This window comes from Nelumbo nucifera, chromosome 1 (genome assembly GCF_055504915.1).
Source record: "Nelumbo nucifera cultivar China Antique chromosome 1, China Antique-T2T, whole genome shotgun sequence".
In the NCBI taxonomy this organism is placed as follows: domain Eukaryota; kingdom Viridiplantae; phylum Streptophyta; class Magnoliopsida; order Proteales; family Nelumbonaceae; genus Nelumbo; species Nelumbo nucifera.
This window is the reverse complement of record NC_142649.1, coordinates 168,874,666-168,899,392: the sequence shown is the minus strand read 5'-3', so window position 1 is coordinate 168,899,392 and position 24,727 is coordinate 168,874,666. Positions and strand designations below refer to the sequence as shown.

General features: G+C 40.0%; 1 protein-coding gene across 2 annotated transcripts in view; it reads right to left on the bottom strand.

Moving 5' to 3' along the window:
* Nucleotides 1–582: 582 nt before the first annotated feature.
* LOC104596561 (Major facilitator superfamily protein) overlaps nt 583–24,727 on the bottom strand; it is a 62,763-nt gene continuing 38,618 nt past the window's right edge. Inside the window, exons 9-10 of one of the 2 annotated variants that reach the window (XR_016080596.1) lie at nt 1,002–1,594; nt 583–899 (exon numbers count right to left, since the gene is read on the bottom strand). Coding sequence is in view for 1 of the 2 variants with exons in the window: in XM_010257791.2 (XP_010256093.1) it covers nt 1,292–1,594 (303 nt within the window). In the remaining variant the exon portion in view is untranslated. Of the gene's footprint in view, nt 1,595–24,727 lie in introns of both variants that reach the window. The other variant, XM_010257791.2, reaches the window with a different exon arrangement.

Genomic DNA, 24,727 nt, shown 5'->3' with positions numbered 1-24,727 from the left:
GGAACAAAACTGGCTGATTGATTTTGATGACATTACCCTTTTAGAGTCGACATAGAACTCATGCCAGTGAAAGGTCAGGTGGAGTCAATGACATTGTTTCATGGGGACAGCATCTCTGAGACAATCACATCGTTGAATCTTGTTTTGGATAGAATGTAATTTCTAACTCTACAAGGTTAGGAACTTGAACCACGCCCCTTGCCTGAGATAATGAAGCACTGGGTTATCCTTACTATTATTGTACCAAGAACAAGTATCAAGTATGTGAATGATTCAGGGAAATGATTCAGATATCTCCTGCATGGAATTTTCCTTTGCTTTGGAAACCCCATTTTCCTTTTCCCCATGTAAGTGGAAAGATGAAAACAGAAAGCATCCATGTAATTGTAAACAAACCCAACTAATTGGAACAAAACTGGCCGATTGATTTTGATGACATTACCCTTTTAGAGTCGACATAGAACTCATGCCAGTGAAAGGTCAGGTGGAGTCAATGACATTGTTTCAAGGGGACAGCATCTCTGAGACAATCACATCGTTGAATCTTGTTTTGGATAGAATGTAATTTCTAACTCTACAAAGTTAGGAACTTGAACCACGCCCCTTGCCTGATTTTAAATAAATTAATTAAAAAAATAAGGTGCCTGTATCGACCAACAATATACAGATTACCTTGCTACTGAATAAGAGCTTACTATTGTACAATTCAATGCAGAACCAAATATCAAAAGTATCTTAGAAACAAATGAATAATTAGCTCGACAGTAGTCACATATTCTGTACGAAACTAGGGCCACACTGGAATGTGGACAAATAGATGCAGAATGTTGGGCAGCGGCTTCCACGGTTCCACCTTGCAGTGGTTCAATGTTCAAACGAAACACAGGTAGACAGAGAGCCTTTGCAAAAACAATGCAGGGATAGGAATTCAAAATGTCTCATCTATACTGGGGATGCTTTGTTCCAGCAAAAACAAGGCCAAAGAAAATAAATTAAATCACCTCTTCTGAAGCTGAAGAAAATAGGAAGGAATTCTTCCCTGGCCACTTCAGCTCCAGACTCCAACTGTTGATTATTGGAGAAATTGGCATTTAGAATTTTTGTATGATCATCAAAATAAATGCAGAAACAAAAGGAAAGAAGGGAGAGAATTTCCTTTTATGTAGGCATGTTATATTCACACTAACTACATCCTCCTCCCCCTTTAAGTCTGCAATTAGGAGGTGACATAGTTGATACCTGCTGGCCTAAAAAATTTTAGGGGCCATGTCATGGAGGTAAACCTGCTAATTTAATTTGTCTTCATCTGTTCAACATCCATATTCCTCTTTGACGTGGAATCTGGGCCATCTCTGGGAATGAGGCCAAGAAGTGGCAAAGGTAACAAGGAACTCACATTACACAGAAATATCAACAAAGCCAAGTTGTCAAAATTGTCCTTCGTGACACCAAAGACTTGCGTCAAACCAGCACCTATCAATCCTCCAACAACGCTACCTCCATTTGAAATGGACATTAGGGTGGCAAACAGAGTTGCTTCCATGCCCTCTGGACATAATCTTGCCGCTAGCACAAGTACAGGCATGAATGATGCCTGCAAAATTCTGTGACATTTAGCATCTCCTCCACTAGTTTTAATTTTGTAAAGCAGGAAATTTAATTAGAAAGAATAGCAACCAAACATTTCAGTTTTCTGTTTCTCAGATATAATATCTATGTACTGAAGTCAAAATTATGGTTCATGCAAGTATTATCAAAATATGAAGATGAACTGGGTAAAAAAAGTCCACAGCCTAGCCATGTCTACAAATATTTTTGATAATTTATGCTGGATGTGATCTAACCTAGTTTTCAAACACTGGATAAGGATAAGATAATCATTCAAACAGATTTGAGCATGGGATGCAACTGATGAAACAAAATTCAGATCTTATCATAGTCCAAATGTTCCATCTGAAACCAATTTACCTCTTAAAAATCTCTCTCTCTCTCTCTCTCTGATAGGAAACGGTAACTTTCATTGATGAAGTTAAATAAAGAGTGCAAGTATCACCACCCAAAGGATGGTTGGAGAAGCCAAAACAATATTAGCCTTACAAACATGCCCAAAACAAAGCCTCCCTATTAATTCCTTGCTTATCTAAAGCGTCAGCCATTCCATTTGCTGATCTTCTTACCCATCCTAGGTTTCTAGCTTGCATCCACCCTATTACCAGCTTGGAGTCTCCTTCCACTTCTAAGTGTTGCATTCCCCATTGTTTTGCCAATCACAGGCCTTGGAGTAAGGCCTTGACTTCTGCCTTTAAAGAGTCTCCCACCCCAACCGACCTAAGTATAGGGCCAACACTCTTCATCATCTCTGGAAAACACCCCCAATTCCTGATGGACCTGGATTACCTAAGGAGCTTCCATCAAAATTCAATTTCACCCTGAACTGTGGCGGCGGGGACCAACTCTCTTGAACTATAGGAGAAGAGGAAGAGGATACAGCTATAGAACTCCAACTTCTAATTAAATCAACTGAGGAAAAGTCCTTGAAAAGTTGCAAAGCTTTCAGCCAATGTAGAATCTTGATGGTAATGCCTTCAACAGGTGTGTTGAAGATTAGTTAGTTTTGTGTTGTTTTAAGAATAGTTGTGTTATGTTAGTTGTTAGATAGGAAGTGGGGACCACAGCAGTTATGTGAGTCCAAATTTTATTATTTTTTTGAGTATTTTATATGCTGTTTTATGTTTTGCCGCCCTATAAGGGCATAGTAGTCTTTGCACTCCTCTTATATTTTTAATATAAATAATAAGCGAAGGGGGCGGTCAGATCATTGCTCTCTTTCTTCTCAAAATCTCTTCTTCTCTTCTTCTTCTTCACTCTTCCTTCTCTCTTCAAGAAAACACTCTTTTCTTTTATATTTTTTATTTCAGCAGATTTCTACTTGGTATCAGAGCCAGGTTAGGGTTTTTGAAGCATTCTCATGCAGCCCTAGACCGGCTGACTGCATGAAGTAACAAAGGGCTAATTGATCTGCTATGGATTGCCTAGTTCTTGGATTTTTTGGTGAGATCCAGTCATTAGGAAGGTGATCTTCGTTTTGGCATCAAAATCAAGAAGAACTAGAGTACGGGGAAGAGTCCTAGAAAAGCTGGACTCTTTGTTTTTTATCTGATCTTGGGCGCATAGGTATCGTTGGATTTTTTTTATTTTTCTGTAGGGGGCGGTTAGTTTTCTGGACCTTTTTGGGCCTCTTGGAGTGGGCGATTCACTCTACTCTTTGTTGGGAGACATTGGGAGGAGAGAGATTTCTCTCCAATTAGGGTTTTCTTTTCCCATAAGGGTTTGTTCCTGTGTGTGTGGTTTTAAATTGTTCTTGGAGGCTTTCAACCTTTTTCTTCTGAACTGTTGAACTATTTGAAGCAAGATGGAGAGTTGGAATACCGAACTGAAATCCACCGATACCATGTGATGGGGATCGGTCTATGCATTATAAGGCCTATTCTCGTAAGAAGAAGGCCAACAAACAGGTTCTGATTTGGCATGGAGAAGACTCTTCAGACTTGGACTGATCTGGTCAGGGGTATTTTCGACATTTTGACCAGCCCAATGTGAACTTGGGCTATAACATCTTGTTCTTATAGCTTAGTAGTGCTTGTCTTTCAATTTTCAGTTTATCTGCATTAGTAGATAGAAAGTTATTGTGTTTCATGATGCACAAGACAAAGAGTGGCACTTTTTGTAATTATGGTGAACAGTGTTCCGGACCACACAAGTCACTCTATAAATAGATGTATTCTCTTCCTTTTGAGGCTGATGAATGAATGAAGATTTCTTAAGAGCTCTCTTGCTGTATGGAGTGGTTCCTACAAACCCTAGAGTGATTCTAGGACCCCTTGGAGTGATTCCTTGGGATTTCTCTCTTCTCTTTCTCTACCCTTTCTACTCTCTCTTCCTCTCTTTCGGTCTTGTGTTAGTTTGTTCCAGCCCTACTGCATCGGTTTTGGTATTAGAGCCAGGTTTCAAATGGCTCATTACCATAGTAGAAACATGAGAGGAAGATTAAGTGAACAAGCTTAAGAAGAGTTGTTGCTTGCACTTATTAATCGAGTGGACATACTAGAAGCTCAAGTCAAAGTGTTGATGGAAGAACAAGAAGAGAAAAATAGCACTGGTGTTCCACATGGAGGAGCTGAAGCAGAGGGTTCTAACATCAATAACCCTACTGTCCACATGTGAACCACCCACTAAAGACTGCCATCAAGCCCCTAAGGTCTCGAACTCTACAAACTCAAGGTACTTTAAATGATTTATATGATGAGTTGGTGGAGCATTCTAAGACTAATATAGATGACTATCGGGATGATATTACTAGTAAAGTGAAGATAGAAGTTCCTAGTTTTAGAGGTGACATCAATCCATGAATTTTCTCCAATTGGTTGGCAGAACTAGAGGAGTACTTTGATTGGTTCGACACGTCAGATGAAAGACGGGTTAGATTTGCTAAACTTGTAGACTGTTGTGAGGATCATTTAATTGTTATTTTACAGTTGCTGTTAGCGTGCTGTCAGCCTAAGATGCTGTCAGCCAGTTAGTTTCTTTCTTTTTTTTATTAGTTTGTTACTAGGGAGTGCCACCAGGGGCATACTTGTAATCTCCCATTCCTTTTATATTAAGTTAATATAAATAACTAAACTGCGGCAGCCAAAATAGTTTTTTGGTTCGTGTCTCGCAATCAAATCTTCCTCTTCTCTTCTCTTCTCTTCTCTTCTCTTCTCTTCTCTTTCTCTCTCTCGTCTCTCTCTCTCCATGAATGATGATTACATGGTATCAGAGCAAGGTTCTGGGCTATAAAAACCTGCTTCTCCCATCTGAACCTGCTTTGTCCTCTTTCTTCTTTGATTTCTTGGACGTGGAAGACAGAGAAACCCTAGCAGGCCACTTGCGGCTCTTCCTTTGGGTTCTTCCTTGGTCGTAACATCAAGGAGACCCTAGCAGAAGAAGGGCGATGCAGTAAAGACTCCCTTCCTTATCTGTTCGGTGCTGTGAGGTTAATTTTTGGGTTGGCACCTTCGTACAGGTGCTAGACAGGGTATGTGTTCTTGTGTTTTTCTATGGCCAATGGTGTGAAGGCGGTGCTGGACAGGGTATGTGTTCTTGTGTTTTTCTATGGACAATGGTGTGAAGGCCTTACTTTTTTGGTTTTATACCTTCGTTTAGATGCTGGACTGTTAGATTGCATGTGCTGCAGCCGAACTGCTAGTATACTATTCTAATGGCTGGTGCTGGACTGATTACTCGGCTGTTTTAATGGCTGAACCATCACTTAGTTGATTTCAGCAGTTCTTTGTTTTTCCACATTTCAGAAGTAAATTTCTTGGGGGTTGGTATTCTGATTGTAGCTGTTGTGTAGTTGTGTGGGATTTGGTCTGGTTCAGCAGTACTCTATGGCAAACTATGATTCAACTTCATCGGGGGTTACATCAACCCGCAGCACAGCTGGTATGGGAAGTGAAAATATGATGTTTCCCATGCCCATTACCCCTCTAAATGGTCTAAACTACCTGGAGTGGGCTAAAGTGTAAAACTTTATGTAACAGCAAGGGGAAAAGCTGATTACATAAATGGAAGGGTGAAAGAACCCAAGAGTGAGACAGCTGAACATGATTGGTGGGACCAAGAAAACAGTATGGTGATGTCTTGGCTCCTTGCAGCCATGGAACCTGATGTGAAGAACTTTATGTGGGCAGACACCGCTAGTGAGATTTGGGAATAGGCCAAAACCACCTATTTTGAGCAAAGGCATTATGCCAAGGTTTACCAGTTGTAAGCTGAATCCTCATCCTGTAAACAGGGAAATCGTAGTTTTGTCTACCTATTATTCAGCCCTTACTTCCGTATGGAAAGAATTGGATCATTATCAGGCTATAGAGTGGAAGCGTGATGATGATGCTAAGGCCTACAGGAAGCTGGTTTCTCAGCAGCGTGTGTTTGACTTCTTGTTGGGACTGAACCCTATCTATGAACCCTCCTTGAGAGTTCAGATCTTAGGAAGTAAAGAGTTGTCGGTTCACAAGGTATATGCCCTTGTTCAATCTGAAGAAAGTAGGCGGAGTGTGATGGTTACAACTGAGGGGGAGCTACAAGTTGCATTGGCCGCAATGAGTAATAACAACATGGGGAAGAAAAGTGACACCAAGAAGGCTGATGATAAAGACAAGTTGTTTTGTACCCACTGTCGGCCCTCACGACATACACGTGGCACAACATTAGCGGGAAACCTAAGTGGGCAGTGAAGAACCAAGAACAGGGTAAAGGGCAAGGTCAGAAGAAGACGAACACAACACATAATGCAACACATGTGGCAACCCAAGATACTCAGGTTGTTGGTACTACCCGGGACCACCTTACTAATTCTGACCCCAAGGAAGATATCATGAATTCCTTCAGAGACCACTTGGAGTCAAATAGAAGGGCTTTGCGATAGATGGATAGTTCAGTCACGGGTACTCCTACTTCATTTGCATCTACATCAGGCAATGTGGCTTCTGCATTCCATGTCACTACTACCACTGGTTCCCCTTGGATCATTGACTCAAGGGCCTCTAACCACGTACCGGTAAGCCGAACTTGTTTCAGACTTATAGCCTTTTGTTAGGAAGAGATAAAGTGAGGCTTGTAGATGGATCACTCTCCTCCATTGCAGGCCAAGGATCAATATCTCTTCCCCATGGCCTTAACCTGAATTGTGTATTGCATGTCCCTCAACTTCCTATAAATTTTCTTTCAATCAGTAGAATCACAAACTCTTTAAACTGTAGTGTAACTTTTTTTCCTAGTTCATGTGTTTTTTAGGATCTAACTTCTGGGAGGATGATTGGTAGAGGGAGCCTAGCGGATGGTCTCTACATTCTCAACAACAAAGTTGGTCTCTCAGTGTCATCCTCAGATTCATATAGTCAACCAAATAAGAGTCAAATTTTTTTGTGGCATAGTCAGTTAGGTCATGTTTCTTTTGAAATAGTAAAGTCTTTGTTTCCGATTTTATTTAAGTCATGTTCAGTGTCAGAGTTCCAGTGTCAAACGTGTCAGTTGAACAAACAATGTAGAACAACTTTTCACTCAAATAATAAAAGATAAAGTGTTCATTTTCATGTTGTGTATTCTGATGTATGGGGGCCTACTACTATAATCTTTGAGGGAGGATATAAGTACTTTATCACATTGATCGATGACTTCTCTTGCTATACATGGGATTCCCTATGCGTAGTAGAGACAAAGTTCCAAAGATTGTGAAAGACTTCCAGAGGATGGTATTTATGCAATTCCATGTTGAAATACAGATCTTCCAATCAGACAATGCAAAAGAATATTTCCATAGTGAGCTCAATGAGTTCTTTGCCTCCCACGGATCTATTCATAGGAGCTCATGCGCAAGAACACCACAACAAAATGGTGTTGCAGAAAGAAAAAACAAACACCTCCTTGAAGTAGCTCGAGGGATGATGTTACACATGAGTGTTCCAAAAAGGTTTTGGATGGATGCTATACTTGTAGCTGCTTATGTCATCAATCGCATGCCCTCCAGAGTGCTGAACTACATGGCCCCTCATCAGTTGTTGTTCCCTCAGTCCCCTTTATTTTCCATTCCCATGAGAGTTTTTGGTTGTCGTGCCTTTGTCCATGATTTGTCTCCATCTCAAGGTAAGTTAGACCCATGGCCCCTCATCAGTTGTTGTTCCCTCAGTCCCCTTTATTTTCCATTCCCATGAGAGTTTTTGGTTGTCGTGCCTTTGTCCATGATTTGTCTCCATCTCAAGGTAAGTTAGACCCATGGCCCCTCATCAGTTGTTGTTCCCTCAGTCCCCTTTATTTTCCATTCCCATGAGAGTTTTTGGTTGTTGTGCCTTTGTCCATGATTTGTCTCCATCTCAAGGTAAGTTAGACCCTCGGTCCATTCCTTGTATCTTTCTGGGGTATCCCTCCTCTCAAAAAGGGTATCGGTGCTTTGATCCCATTAGCCATAAATTTTTTGTGTCTATGGATGTGTCCTTTGAGTCTGAACCATTCTTCCCTGCTTCTCCTCAAGGGGAGAGTAGTAGTGTGGAAGAGGAGAAACAGGTTCAGGTCCACCAAGTCTCTCTTCCTTCTATTCCGGACCTTACTCCCTTTCGTGTCTTCCAACGTACATGTCGTAGAGATCAGCAATGTGATTGAAATGTGGAGCAGCCAAACATTGAGTAACCGACACTTTTAGACTCCCAAGAGGTAAGTCCAAACCCTATTGCACCTACTGATACTCCTACTACTGTGGATGACCTTGACATTCCTATTGCTCAAAGAAAGGGAGTCAGGTCATGCACTACCAAACACCCCATTACCCAGTATGTCTCCTATGATCACATTTCCCCCTCATACCGAGCCTTTCTATCTGCAATTGATTGCATCCTGTAAAGATACTAGGCCGAATGGGCCCTAACAGCCTTTCGCGTGATATCCTTTAGTTTATCTTTTATTTTATGTTGATGGGCCTCACTTAATGGGCCTGCTATCTGTTCTTATTTTATTTTCTTTATGTAACTGCCAAGCTGGCCGCCCACTTAAGGGTATACTTGTCATCATCAATTTTTTAGAGATTAATAAAATAGGGTTAGAGGAGAAGGGTGATTCATTCGACTTCTTCTTCTCTTCGCCATCTTCCTCTCTTATACAGTTATTCAGATCTGTTCTATTCTACTAATCACTAAGTTTAATCTTGATATTAGAGGACTGATTTACATCTTGGTATCAGAGCAGGTTCAGTTCCTCTTCCTTCTTTTTCTTTGTTCCTGTAGACTCTAAAATCAAGAGAGTGTATGGAGAGATAGGTTCTCTATAGTATAGAGAATCACTTGCCTAGTTGGTAGAAGGGTTTGGAGAGTTTAGTTCTGGCCACATTTTGCCAAGAAGTGATGTTGTTTTGCTGCTGCCCAAAACCCTAGCCGACTGGAGATTTTCGAGGTTACCAGGAAAGGTGAAGCTTGGGTGTGGCGCTCTGTGCTTGGAAGGTGTCTTGTGACTGCTAAAAGAGGGTGGTTCAGGTTTAGAAGGGTTTGGGTTAGTCTGGTAGGTGCAGCAGTGTCTTCTCTCTTCCTCCCATCTGCTGGACGAAGCAAAACCCTAGTTTTTCAAGCACCCAAGTTCTGGTTTGACTTTAAGTAAGTTTACATAGTCAAAATTTTATGTTCGTTGATTTCCGTTTGATTAATGGAGGCATACGGAAGTGAGTTCAAGCAGTTGCCAGTTTCTGGACCTGCTTCAGTAGATTCCGTTTTGACTGGTGTTACCACAATTAAGCTAGACGGGACGAACTATCTTGCTTGGGCACAATCTATAAAAATCTATGTTTGTAGTAGAGGAAAACTTAGGTATTTCACAGGCAACAAGGTGAAACCCGAAGAGAGAGACCCTGAATTTGAAAGATGGATGCAAGAGAACTATACTATTATAGGATGGTTAGTCAACTCTATGCAACCCCATATAAGCCAGCACTATCTCTGGATGTCTTCGGCTAAGGAGATATGGGACATTGTAACTGAGACCTATTCACAGAAACTGAATGTAGCCAGAGCATACAAATTGAAAAGTGATGTGAAGAACCTGAGACAGGGGGAGAAGAGTGTGGCAATCTACTACTCTATACTAAAATCCCTATGGCAGGAAATTGATGTTATGGAGACAGTGGTATGGGAGAGTAAAAAGGATGCTGAAATGTATAGAAAGCTAGTGGAGAGAAATAGGGTGTTTGATTTCCTCACTGGACTCAACCCTGAGTTTGATATTATCAGACAGAACATTTTGGCCAGGGATGAGGTTACTCTTTCACAGGCATATGCTATGATAAGTAGTGAGGAGAGTAGGCGGCAAGTGCAGTTGCAGAGTCCATCTACAGAACATTTTGCATATGCGGGAATGAAACCAAAGGGCCCTACTGAGAAAAGAGAGCAGATGTGTGAATATTGCAAGAAACCACAGCATACAAAGAACACCTGCTGGAAGCTTCATCCTGAACTTCTTCTTGATAGGTTTAAGAACAATAATAACCCTAAGAAGGGCAGTCAGGTGGGAAAATCCAAGACTGCTAATGCTGCTACAGTGCCTGAAGGGGGAAGTAAGGAAAGCAAAGAAAAATCAACTATTGAGCAGTTGGCTGCAATGAAGCGAGATTTTGAGAAGTATGGGAGGCTCCTAAATCACCTGGAAGCTACGGTTTCTTTAACTCACCCTTCCAACAGTACATCATCTTCATTGGCTTTTGCTCACTCAGGTACTCGTGCTTCTGCGAATCATGCTTCAGCTTCAGGTAATCATAAAATCCCTTGGATTATTGATTCCGGTGCATTAGACCATATGACCAGCCTATCTAACCTGTTTTGCTCATATCACCTCCTCTCTGGGAAAGAGAAAATATCCCTTGCCGATGGGTCCCTTGCCCTCATCTCTGGTAAAGGTGATATAAAGACCTCTGACACCCTGTTCTTATCTTCTGTTCTTCATGTCCTTAAGCTTAACACAAACCTCTTATCTGTTAGTAGCTTAACAAAGTCAATGAATTACAGCATAACTTTCTTTCCCACTCATTGTGTTTTTCAGGACCTGCAGTCTCAGAGGATGATTGGGAGTGGCCATGAGGCGAACGGAATATACTTGCTGGACACACCAGATCAAGCTTTGGGACCACCTCATGGAGTTGCCTTAGAGTCAGTCGTGTCAAAGTCTATTAACAAAATTTTATTATGTCATTTTCAGTTTGGTCACTTGTCCTTTTCTGCTTTGAGTCATCTCTTCCCAGATATGTTTAAAGGAGTGTCTTTATCAAGTCTTCATTGTGAATCATGTGATCTGGCAAAGCATTGTAGACATTCCTATTCAATTAGCAATAAAAGATCATTTTCTCCTTTCCATATTGTTCACTCTGATGTGTGGGGGCCATATCACATGCCAACCATGGGGGGTTACAGGTACTTTATCCTTTTTATTGATGATTATTCATGTTACACTTGGATTTATCTCATGAAATCCAAGGATGAAGTACCAGCTATTGTGAAAAATTTTCATGAACTCATCCTCACCCAGTTTAATACCCGTATCAAAATATTCCGCTCTGACAATGCTAAGGAATATTTTGAGAGAACCATCTCCACCTATCTTGAAACTTTTGGGATTATTCATCAAAGTTCTTGTTCCTACACTCTACAACTAAACGGGGTGGCGGAAAGAAAGAATAGGCATGTGGTTGAGGTTGCCAGATCCCTCTTATTTGCATCCCATGTTCCTATAAAGTTTTGGGGAGATGCTGTTCTTACTGCTACCTTTCTGATCAACCGTATGCCCTCCCGGGTCCTTGGCTTTAAAACCCCTTTTAGTCTTCTCTTCCAGGATGAGGATCTCTTCTCTTCCTCTCCGTGTTTTTGGGTGTACTTGCTATGTGCATATTCATAGTCACCAAAGGCACAAGTTTGAACCTAAGGCTCATAAGTGTGTGTTTCTGGGATATGCTTCCACACAGAAGGGTTATTGCTATTTTGATCTAGTTCGTGGCACCCGCTTTGTATCTCGGGATGCCACCTTTGCAGAGTTGACTCCCTTCTTTAGTATTCCTCCTGAGGGAGAGAAATCTGATGAGTACTTTGTTATGTCTCCAGCTGTTCCTCTTCCCATCCCTTGTGAGTCCGATCATGGGGTGTCCACCTCTTCCTCTAGACCTACCCCTGATGTCCCTGCTCCCCCTCCTGCTTCTGCTCCTACTCTCCAAAGGTGGTACCAAAGGCAGAGATTCAGACATGTGCAGGTTGTTTCCACTCCTTCAGAAGAGCATCTTGCCACTCCCATCATTCCCGAGGAAACAGGTCAGCCCTCTACTGACCCATCTCAGACTGTTCCAGACCTTGACCTTCCTATTGCTCTTCGCAAGGGCAAGCGGAAGTGTACAGCCCATTGTATCTCCAAACACTTATCTTACATGTGATACCCAGGTCTGTACCGAAAGCTTTATCTCTGTTTCTTTACTCCTTTCTTGCCTCTGTTTCTTTCCATGTGATACCCAGGTCTGTACCGAAAGCTTCATCTCAAGCTGAATGGAGGGAGGCTATGATGACTGAACTTTATGCATTGCATAAGAACCATACCTGGGATATTGTGGACTTGCCGGAAGGGAAGGAACCAGTGGGTTGTAAATGGGTGTTTACTATTAAATATCACTCTGATGGCTCTGTTGAGAGGTTTAAGGCTCGGTTGGTTGCTAAGGGTTACACCCAAATGTATGGCATTGACTATCTTGAAACATTTGCTCTTGTCGCTAAGATGACTTCAGTCAGGGTTTTACTTTCTCTAGCAGCTATTTTTGACTGGCCCTACACCAGTTTGATGTTAAAAATGCCTTCTTGAATGAAGAACTGCATGAAGAGGCCTATATGTCTCTACCTCCAGGAGTGTATGGGAAAAAAATGAAAGGCAAGGTGTGTAAACTACACAAATCTATTTATGGTCTCAAACAATCTCCTCAGGCTTGGTTTGAGAGATTTCGGGCTGCTCTTGTCTCTTTTGGCTACATTCAAACACAATCTGATCATACACTGTTCTTGAAGAGAAATGACTCTCTGGTGACCTTCTTGATTGTTAATGTTGATGATATTGTGGTCACGGGTAATGACATTGAAGAGGCCAGTAAACTAAAAGCATTTCTCAACTCTGAATTTGAAATCAAAGATTTGGGAGATCTTCGGTATTTCCTGGGCATTGAAGTTGCTCGATCTAAGGATGGTATATTCATATCTCAGCGCAAATATGTCCTTGATCTTCTTGCGGAAACTGGTAAACTTGGAGCTAAACCCATCTCCACTCCCATTGATCCTAATCATAAGCTTTCTGCCACAGATGGTGAACTTTTGTCTGATAAGGGAGCGTTTCAGAGACTGCTTGGGAAGCTGTTATACCTTTGCATGACTCGGCCAGATATTTCCTATGCAGTCAGTGTTATCAGTCAGTTTATGCATTCTCCCAGAGATACTCATCTAGTTGTTGCAGAAAGGGTTCTGTGCTACTTGAAAGGTACTCCAGGGAAAGGTATTCTATTTGCTAAGCATGGTCACATGAATCTGGAAGCCTTTACTGATGCAGATTAGGCAGGATGTATTGATGACAGAACGTCCACCTCTGGTTATTGTACTCTGGTTGCTGGGAATATTGTGTCTTGGAGGAGTAAGAAACAATCAGTAGTTGCTAGATCCTTAGCTAAAGCAGAATACAGGGCAATGGCCCATGGTGTGTCAGAATTACTATGGCTACGATCCCTTCTAGAGGAATTGGGGGTGGACTACGAGAAACCAATGATGCTCTATTGTGACAACCAAGCTACTATCAACATTGCACATAATCCTGTTCAACGTGACAGAACTAAGCACATTGAGGTTGATAGGCATTTCATAAGGAAAAGAGTCTCTTCAGGAGAAGTTTATTTACCATTTATCACATCAGAAGAGCAACCGGCTGATATCTTGACCAAGGGAGTTCCCAGGGGGAAATTGACACACTATATAAGCAAGCTGGGCATGATTGACATCTATGCTTAGCTTGAGGGGGAGTGTAAAGAGACTGGGCCGAATGGGCCCTAACAGCCTTTTGTGTGATCATTTTAGTTTATCTTTTATTTTATGTTGACGGGCCTCACTTAATGGGCCTGTTATTTGTTCTTATTTTATTTTCTTTATGTAACTGCCAAGCTGGCCGCCCACTTAAGGGTATACTTGTCATCATCAATTTTTTAGAGATTAATAAAATAGGGTTAGAGGAGAAGGGTGATTCATTCGACTTCTTCTCTTACCTCTTCTCTTCGCCATCTTCCTCTCTTATACAGTTATTCAAATCTGTTCTATTCTACTAATCAATAAGTTAAATCTTGATATTAGAGGACTGATTTACATCTCATCCCTATTCCCAGAAATGTTGCAAAAGCCTTAAAATGCCCTGAATGGACAGATGCTATGAAGGAGGAGATTAATGCCCTTTATAAAAATCAAACTTGGGAATTGGTGGATCTTCCAAGGGGGAAAGACCCAGTGAGGTGTAAGTGGGTGTTTACAGTTAGACACAAGGCAGACGGGACAGTTGAAAGGTACAAAGCAAGATTAGTAGCTAAAGGGTACACTCAAGTGTACGGGGTTGACAATGATGAGACTATTGCTCCAGTAGCTAAGATGAACTCAATTAGGGTCCTCCTGTCATTAGCTGCTAACCTTGACTGGGAATTGCATCAACTGGACATAAAGAATGCTTTTTTAAATGGTGACCTAGGGGAGGAAGTATACATGGTTCAACCCCCTGGATTTTGTGCCAAGGGAAGTGAAAATAAGGTGTGCAAGCTGAGAAAGTCTCTTTATGGTTTAAAACAATCTCCCAGAGCTTAGTTCAGTAAGTTTCACATGGTAGTTAAATAGGTAGGCTTCAAACAATGTCAGTCTGATCACACACTCTTTGTGAAGAGATGTCAAGAACAGGTTGTTGTATTGATAGTGTATGTGGATGATATCATCATTACAGGAAATTGGAGTTCAGAAATACAAAAATTGAAACAATTCCTTGCATCTAAATTTGAAGTGAAAGATTTAGGTCCCCTGAAGTATTCCCTTGGAATTGAAGTTGCCCGCTCAGAAAGAGGTATCTTCATTTCTCAAAGGAAATACACCCTTGATCTATTACAAGACACAGGCAAATTAGGCACAAGGCCAACAGATACTCCCATGGAAGTTGATCACAAGTTGGGTGACTGTGATGGTGAACCTCTGAAATATGTGAAACAGTTCCAAAGGTTAGTGGGAAAGTTGATTTATTTGTCCATGACCCGTCCAGACATTGCCTATTCAGTTGGGGTTCTAAGCCAATTCACGCACTCTCCTAAGAAACCACACATGGAGGCAGCAGAGAGAGTTTTTAGATACTTGAAAAAGTATCCCGGAACAGGTCTACTATTCAGTAAACATAATCACCTAAAGGTGGAAGTCTTTACAGATGCTGATCGGGCAAGTGTTGTGGATGATAGAAAGTCCATAACTGGGTATTGCACATTTGTGGGAGGAAACCTAGTGACCTAGAAAAGCAAGAAACAAAGTGTGGTAGCAAGGTCAAGTGCTGAAACTGAATATAGAGCTATGGCACATGGGGTGGCCGAAGTCTTTTGGCTAAAAAATCTTCTAGGGGAGCTTGGAGTTGTTGTTCATAATCCTATGTCTCTTTACTGTGACAACAAGGCAGCCATAAACATCGCCAGCAACCCTGTCCTACATGAGAGAACCAAGCACATTGAGGTGGACAAACACTTCATAAGGGAAAAATTGGAAAAAAGAAAAATTTGCATCCCTTGTGTCAACTCCAAGGAACAACTCGCTGATGTCCTCACAAAAGGACTTCCATACTCGCGGCACAATGAGTTATGTGACAAGTTGGGCATGATAGACATATTCAACCCAACTTGAGGGGGAGTGTTGTGAGGATTATTTAATTGTTATTTTACAGTTGTTGTTAGTGTGCTGTCAACCTAAGATGCTGTCAGCCAGTTAGTTTCTTTCTTTTTTTATTAGTTTGTTACTAGGGAGTGCCACCAGGGGCATACTTGTAATCTCCCATTCCTTTTATATTAAGTTAATATAAATAATTAAACTGGCGGCAACCAGAATAGTTCTTTGGTTTGTGTCTCTCAATCAAATCTTCCTCTTCTCCTCTTTTCTCTCTTCTCTTCTCTTCTCCTCTCTTTCTCTCTCTCATCTCTCTCTCTCCATGAATGATTACATAGACCATGCAAAAGTATGGTGGAGTGTGGAGAATAGATTACAGAATATGGATAAGCGACCTATCACCCGTTGGGAAAATATGAAGCATTACTTGGAGGAGAAATATTTGCCTAATGACTTCCAAGATGCTCTTCATGATGAGATGATGACATTGAGGCAAGGCAGCTTATCTGTGTCTGAGTACATGTAGAAGTTTGATGAGCTTACTATTAGATGTCAGTCTACAAAAAGTGAGAAGCAAAAATTAGCCCGATCTCATAATGGTTTAAGGGCTGATATTCAAAGGGAAATGATGACTGCACGAGTTTATGATGTAGATGATGCTTTTCAGATGACTCTTAAAATAAAGAAGAGCTTGAAGCAAGTGAATAGTAGGAGGTTTGGTATTCAAGCTAGGGAGGCAGCAATACGTAAAAGTTTAGATGAGGGTAGAGTCACTAGACCTACATCTCATAATGTGGTTCCAGTAAGGTCTAATGGTTCCAAGAAGTATCAGGAAGCTGATAACAAGGGGAAGAACATCACGATTGATGCTAATAAAAGGGGAACAACAGAAAATACTTGTTTCAAGTGTGGTGGAAAGGGCCACTATGCATTTCAATGCCCTAATAAAAATCTACACATAGGGTGTGAGAAGGAAGGACAAGTGGAAGATGATGAAGGAGACCTTGGTGAAGAAGAGTACACTAGGTCTAAACATGAAGAAGATGATGACAGCACAGCAATCTTGTTGGAGTTGTTAGACGCATTTTAGCATCCTCCAAAGAAGAAAAGAAAGAAGATTGGCTTTGTACAGCGATCTTCCTCACCTTTGTCAAGAGCGGAGACAAGCTTTGCAAGCTAATAATTGATGGTAGTAGCAGCATGAATGTGGTTTCTGCAGCAACTGTTGAAAGGGTCAATCTAGTTGCATAACCTCATCCTCAACCATACAAGATTGTTTGGTTAAACAAGACGACACTTCAGGTAGAACAAAGAGCTCTTGTTTCTATTTCCTATGGGCCTTATGTTGATGATATTTGGTGTGATGTTGTTCCTATGAATGTTACACATATTCTATTAGGCCGACCATAGCTTTACGATAGGGATGTATACCATTGGGGGAAAGAGAATACATATTACTTTCTATTTAATGGAAAGAGAATTGTCATAAAACCTGTCACCTGATGAGATCAAGAAGCGAATTAAGACCCCTCAAAAGGCAACTCTAGCCCAGAAACAAGTAGTTCAACAAAAGAAACAACCTCTCTTGCTATCCAACAAGTAGTTCAACAACTGTTGGATAGTTGTATGCCCTTAGCTTCAATCAGAAATATGTACATTATGAATTTATTGTAAATGAATAAAGTACACATTTGATTCATGTTCCTGTGGTGTGTTTCTGTGTAATACCCTTAAACTGGACACTTAATGAGACTTGTGTTAGTTTAGAATGTTCACAGCCATTGGGTAAGTCTGGGGAGATTTATCCTGCCAAGATTGGCACTGGTGTGCTGCCAATTGTTGGGGTGGCTTGTCTCAGCTACCGGGGTGAGACCCGAAGCACATGCAGTGTAGGATTAATAGAACCTTTGAACCGGACCAGATTTCCAGTATTGCCCTGGACCTTTGAGATAGATGGGCAAAACTGGAAAGTTGCACCTAACCCCTAGATTCGATTATGATACTACACTAGGTGTCGGATTGGGTTGTCTTTGATGTACCAATCAGTGAGATCCTTAGCGGGGGTCAAAACCTGGGTATGTTGGGATAGTCCGAGAGTTCATCTGAGTGGGTGATCATAGTGACAGGACCAACCCTTTGTCGGACAAAGGTAATGATCGGGGATGCACTCTCTCTGATGGAAACCAAGACTGCCGGCAGCTGATTTCAATTGTTGAGATTTTGTTTTGCAAAATATATTTATATAAAGAGATATATATATATATGTTATGGTTTCGAAATGATTTGCAAAAGGTTTTAATTCCCGGGATCCATGTAAGCAGAGAGTGCAACACTGTTCCTTGCAGTCGAGGGAGAGGTCCTCCCTTGTCGGGCAGTGTTTGATCATTATGGGTTGAGAGGTTAAGTGTAAGACCATTGAGGATAATACCTGATGGGCTAATCTTGCATCTGCCCACAGTCCCTAGGTGTTACAAGGTGGCTTGGCCCAGGGACCACTTAGGGTAAGTGTTGGGCCTATAGAGCCCATAAGATGGGTTTCAGGGGGTGCACTGTCCATAACAGTGTATTTGGCCAGGCCTTGTAACAAAGGCTGGGCTGAACCCATGTGGCTGATGTGTAGATCAATGTTTGGGTCCCACGCCATACAAGGAAACCCAACTGGGCAGCAGTTTGGAAGGCTAAGTGAGTACATAACCTTAAATGGGCCTTAAGCCCATTCGAACTGGGCTGATTTGATCAGTCAATTAAAGGGGGCGAATTCTGAGATGGATCAACTGATAGGATTGGGCCTAGACCCTATCCACTTAGAGAGTCCAAGTTCTAAATAAGATTTAGATCTGGAAGCCTCCTAATTAGATTAGGAGATGGTTGATCTGATCTGCAGATAAGATAAGGGTTCTCCCTTATCACTTAAAGGGACTTCTAATCCAAATATAATTTGGATCAGCAGCTCCTAATAGGATTAGGAGCTGATTCCTTTAAATCTATAAAACGAGGAGGGGGCGGCAGCCTTTAGACATGCAACCTAAGACTCTTGTCTTCAGAGCTGAAATCACAGAAGAGAGATTTCTGCAATCTCTAAAAAATCTCTCTTGCCGCCTCCTTCCTGCCGCCGCCATTACCTTCAGTTCGATCTCCAGTTCTTGGGAGAAATCAAGATCTGATCTTGATACCAATCTTTTGGGAAAAGATTGATCGGAGCTGTACTCACAAGCCATCCAGTTGATTCTTGCGAAGGGTCAAATTCTTTTGAAGAACATTGTTGATTCTGCTCCATCCTGCACTGCGCCATCTTCAGTGGGAGCAGTCTTTGGATCCTTCCTTGGGCGTGAACACCTCCATTGGGAGATACTAATTCTCCGTATCAGGTACATCCTCCCTCCTACTCCTTTTGGTTCAGATCTAGTTTGGTTCATGGTTCAAGATTGATCCTTGAAAAATTTTTTTCTAAAATAGGGAATTCGGTTCCCTGCAAAGATGGATATCCCATGTGATGGATATCCCATCCCTTCACATATTACTTTCTATTTAATGAAAAGAGAATTGTTATAAAACCTATGTCACCTGATGAGATCAAAAAGCGAATTAAGACCCCTCAAAAGGCAGCTCTAGCCCAGAAACAAGTAGTTCAACAAAAGAAGCAACCTTTCTTTCTATCCAAGAAGCAATTTGAGGAGGAAAGCAAAGAATCAGACCTTGTTTATGCCCTAATAGTGAAAGAAGTGAATAAACCAGCACATGCCCCTATTTCAAAGGTGCCAAAAGAGGTTGAAATTGGGTGTTCAATGATTGGTTCGGTTCAGTTGCAAGCTATTTCACCAACCAAATCAATCTGATCAAGTCCGTAGTTTGTCACTCAAAACCAATTAACCATTAGCGAAAACCCACCAACTCGGGCTCTATCAATTTGGGCCTATTTTTGGTTTAATTTGTTTGTTCAAAAGATTTTAACTTAAAATTAACTTTAAATTTCATAAATTACAATGATATTATTAAAAAATAAATTACAACAATTAAATCTATGATATAAAATATTTTAAACTAACAAATAATGGAATTTTCCTACTTTCCTGTATTAAAAAATTAAATTTAAAATATAAAATATTAATATATATTTATTAAACCAAAGCCGATCTGAAATACGAGAAAACCGGTCAACTTGGGTTGAGTTTGAACGGATTGTTTATTAAAAGTTAAAATATAAACAATTATATACTCTTATGTATTTCTATTGTTTAACTTTCACTTAACAAAGCTTGGATCCCCGTCACCATGCCTCTCCTTGCTCCATTTTCCCCACCCTACATTCTCTTTGACCTTCTCTCTCCCCTTCCCACCTCTCCCATTAAGCAATGTCACCCAACTACCTAAAAATATTCCTATAATCTCTCTCCTAAGGTATCTCATTTAAATCAATAGGAAAGTATCATGTTGCCCCACTCCCTAATCAATTCCTAAAATGCATCCCCCCAATCTATATCCACTCTCCCTCATTTAAAATATTCATATTAATATTTAATCCCACCCATATTCAATGAGTATTAAATAGTGTTATTATCAAAAGTTAATAAATATGGTTAGTAAATTACCAAAAATTAAATATTCTTATTAGTACGGTTAGTAAATTACCAAAAATTAATAAATATTGTTATTAATTAACTCATTAACAACATTTTATAGAAATTGAAAACTCTTTAACTAATTTCTATAAAATTGAGAATTATATTTAACAACTATCAAAAAGTATAAAATTTTAGTTATTGTTATTATTATAATCAATAACCAAATACAAATGGGGGAACAAAATATTATAATGTTAGAAAATGAAATTATTAATTAATTTATATTGAAAAATAAAAGATAAATTAGTGTAATTTTGTTAGTAAACTACCAAATAAAAAAAATATATTTAATAACAATTTTAAAAAAAATCAACAAATCCCCATAGTTACACAAATGTAATAAATTTTTCAAAAATTTTCATAAGACTACATTTTCATAAAATAACATTTTTGAAATTAAAAGATATAAAGTATGTTAAAGTTTATTTAAAAGGCATTAAATAATTATTGAAAATTATTAGAATATTTTGGAAATTTTAGGAAAATTTATTACATTTGATAGATTTTGGAAAACCATTGAAAAATTATGTAATTTTCATTGCAAATTATTGAAAATTATTAAAGACAAATGACTATGGGAAATGGAAAACTATAATTTGAACAAATAATTAAACAAATTATTAAGATAAATTAGTATAATATTGGAAAAAGGAAATTATTGGTTAGTTTATATTAGAAATTATAAGATAAATTAGTATAATTCTGTAAGTAAACCATTTAAAAAGAAAATAAATTATTTAATAAAAATTTAAATAAATTTTCAAAAGTACACGAGTACAATAAATTTTTCAAAATTTTCATAAAATTACATTTTTGAATATTAAAGACAATATAGTGTACTTTTAGAAATTTACCATGTGGTAGATACTCAATATATCATTTTGATCATTTCTATCATCAAATTGAATATTGGGTTGACGGGACAGTGTTTTCGAACTGGATCAAACGATATGGTTAGACCAAAAAAATTGGGAACCGGACACCATTTCACTTCAAAACCGCTTTTTGTCCAAAAACTATTTATTTGGTTAGCGAACCGCCGACCTGGGTGGTCGAACCGTTAACCCGAACAATAGTTTTTGGCATTTTTTTGTTTTTCTAATTTTTTATTTTTTTGTCAAAGAGGGTCATCCTTTCAGACTGAAAAGTCAGACCGACCAACTCCAGAATGTTCCCTATCCAGTCCAATTTTAAAAACCTTAGATGGGGAGTGGGTGTCGTACCTTAAGCTTGGCTTGGTGTGCAGTATGGCCTGGCCCAAGGCCCGGCCCATGGACCAACCCGATCCATGGCACGGCACAAGCCCGTGCGGGCTCGAGCCATGAGTTGTGCCGAACCGACCCCCCAAATTATCCTAGAGGGAGGCATGGCCCGGGACACCAAATTATCCAACACAGCATGACTCGCACTTTGTGTGGGCCACATGCGGGTCGTATCGTGCCGACCCAGCACGACTCAATTTACACCTTTACTTGAACCCGCCCAATACTGGGGACGGGGCAAGGAAATTCGAGGATTCTCCATCCTTGATGAAGAGTGGGGTGCCTTGCCCCTGAACTCGCCCAACATTGAGTGGTTACCTTGCCCTGAACCCGCGTGACACTGGGGACGGGGCAGGGATGGGGTAGAGTGTCTTGACTATGGGGCAGGGAAAGGGATGGGTGCCTTGCCCTGAACCCACCCCGTTGTCATTCCTATATAATTGTTAATTATTAGTGGAATTAATAAAAATGTTAGCTTTTATAATTATTTTTATTTATTCAAAATTAATCAAAATTTCATTTAAAAATAATAAAAGAATAAAAATTATTAAAATTACTACAAATTATTAATAAAACTAAATTTAGTAAAAAATACTTGTTCGTATTCAATTAACAATAATCATTTTTTATAAATCAACATTAAATGAAAAATAAAATTATTAAATCTTTCAGATTTTCTCATACATCGCACGGGTCCCTGCTAGTATTTTTAATATAAATAATAAGTGAAGGGGGCGGCCAGATCATTGCTCTCTTTCTTCTCAAGATCTATTCTTCTCTTTTTCTTCTTCTCTCTTCCTTCTCTCTTCAAGAAAACACTCTTTTCTTTCATATTTTTTATTTCAGCAGATTTCTACTAAGTGCTTCCTTGGATTTTTCTTGCCCTTGGGAAATCCTATTATTTCTCTCTTCCCAAATCGACCAGAGAATAGATTACTAGTAACCTATCTTAAAAATCTCTTTTTCAGACATGCAACAAACTTCTACCCCTAGCTTCTGTACTCAAGAATAGGTAATGAGCATAACATTGTAATAGATTGACAATGAAGAAAGAAAGGAGATCCTCCATAAAAGATAACATAGATGGCCCATGTACATGTAGAAGCAACTCTAACAAAGATGGGGAAAATGATACAATGAAATACGGATTCCAAACAAAAAAAAAATACTGATCATCAAAGGGTCCATTGATGAAGCAGTCTTATTCCAGTTAGAAAAGCATAACCCATTGTTAAAGCCTAAAAATAAATATCCATCAATGACAATAAAGGAATAAAAACATTAAAGAAGCTTCAACCCATCAAGTTTCATGCCTTGTAACCTGGATTCGCAATCTATATTGCAGGTATGCCTTCCTCCAATCTCCATATATGCATTCCAGTAAACTTCCTAGCATGTTTATTTTAATCTAGTCATTTGTTCTCAAGGTTCAAAATATTGATACAGGCCGATACGCCAGTTCGTCCTATATCTAGCTTCACTTTTGTTGGAATGTTAACTTTATTTATTATGTTTGTATTCTGCTGAGTTAGGGTCCGTTTGGACAAATTAAAGCAGTTTTTTCCTTTGTTTTTTATGTTGTAACTTAAGTAGGGGCATAAGGGTCCTTTCCCTTCTAATTATGGTTGCCCTATATATATTAATATAAGCTGGCACCGCCAGCACTATAGCGGCACTTTAGCAGACTCCAAATCTCTCTCTTCTCTTCTCTCCTCTCTTCTCTCTTCTCTCCTCTCTTCCTCTTCTCTTCTCCTACCTCTCTTCTCCTCTGTTCGGCTGTTAATATGGTATCAGAGCCAGGTTCTGCTAGGCCTGTGAGCAGATCGAACAAGCTTCAACCTGCTGTCTTCTTCAACTATCAAAAAAGTGCAGACCTACGACTGGTACAGATCTTTTTTAGTGTTTTTTTTCCTTTTCCTTGGTCTTGGTCGTGTACCAAAAAGAAACTATATGGCTTCAGACTGCTGAATGTTTTCTGAGAAGCTGTGAGGTTCGAACCTCTTTTTTTATGGATCATGTGATCCCATGTCTGAGAATTCAGATCTGTAGGTCGTGGATGACCTGATCTTTTAACTCTTGTGGTGTAACCATACTGGTTTATGACCCCTCCTAGCAGTCGATGTGTTTGGGGTGTCTGGAAGTTGGAGTGTGATTGCTAGGTCAGATCAGCTATGAGATCACCCTAAAATCTTGCCTTTTTTAGACAATCTAGGCTGGTTTGTGGTCAGATTGTGTCCAGATTGCAGTGTGTGCATGTGGGCTTCATCCTTGGTGTTTCTAGGACTGTTTGTTTGGTCATAGGAGGGATCATAAGGTGTGTGTAAGGTCTGAAAGGTGTTTGAATCATGTCCTCTGAGAATTCTGCAACTTTAGGAATTTCAAGAGGTTAAAATGGAATGAGAGGGGGGATGGATATGAGTTTCCCCATGGCTATAATCCCCTTTGATGGACTGAACTATCTTGAATGGTCTAGGGGAATTAAACTTTATATTACTGCTAGAGGAAAAATTGGGTATATTAATGGTAAAATCAAGGAACCAAAGATTGGTAGTGCTGAACATGACAGAAGGAACCAAGAAAATAGCATGGTGATATTACGGCTCTTGGTTTCCATGCTGCCACAAGTAAGGAAGACCTTTATGTGGGCTGAAATAGCTTGTGAAATATGGGAATAAGCAAAATCTACCTATTCAGAACAGAGACACTATGCAAAGATATATCAATTACAAGCAGAATCCTCCACTTGCAAGCAAAGGGAGAGGAGTCTCTCGATGTACTATTCAGACTTGACATCAATTTGGAAGGAACTTGATCATTATCAAAATGTAAATTGGAAGTGTGATGAGGATGCAAAGGCCTATATAATTCACTTGTTTCCCAACAACGGGTATTTGCCATTCTTTTGGGGCTGAATCCAACATATGAATCCATGAGAGTAAAAATCTTAGGAAGTAAGAACCAACCTTCAGTCCAAGAAGTTTATGCCCTAGTTCAGTCTGAAGAGAGCAGAAGAAGTGTGATGAATTGTATAGAAGGGGAACCGATTGCACTAGCTGTCCGAGAGGATACAAGTTCAAATGTTGGAGGTTCTTTTAAAAAGGGAGATTCACAGAAGAGAGTGGATGACAAAGACAAACTTTGGTGCACTCACTGTCAAAAGTCCAGGCACACTAGAGACACATGTTGGGATCTTCATGGCAAGCCGAAATGGGCTCAGGAATTGAGTAAGAAGTCTGATCCGAGTAAGAAGCCAACCCAGTAGAGTCAGAAGAAATATAACTCAGCAAATGTGGCATCTCAAAAGACTAGTCCCATTGTACCCCAAGAGCGACACTCTGGTCCTGACCCCAAGGAAGAGATCATCAACTCC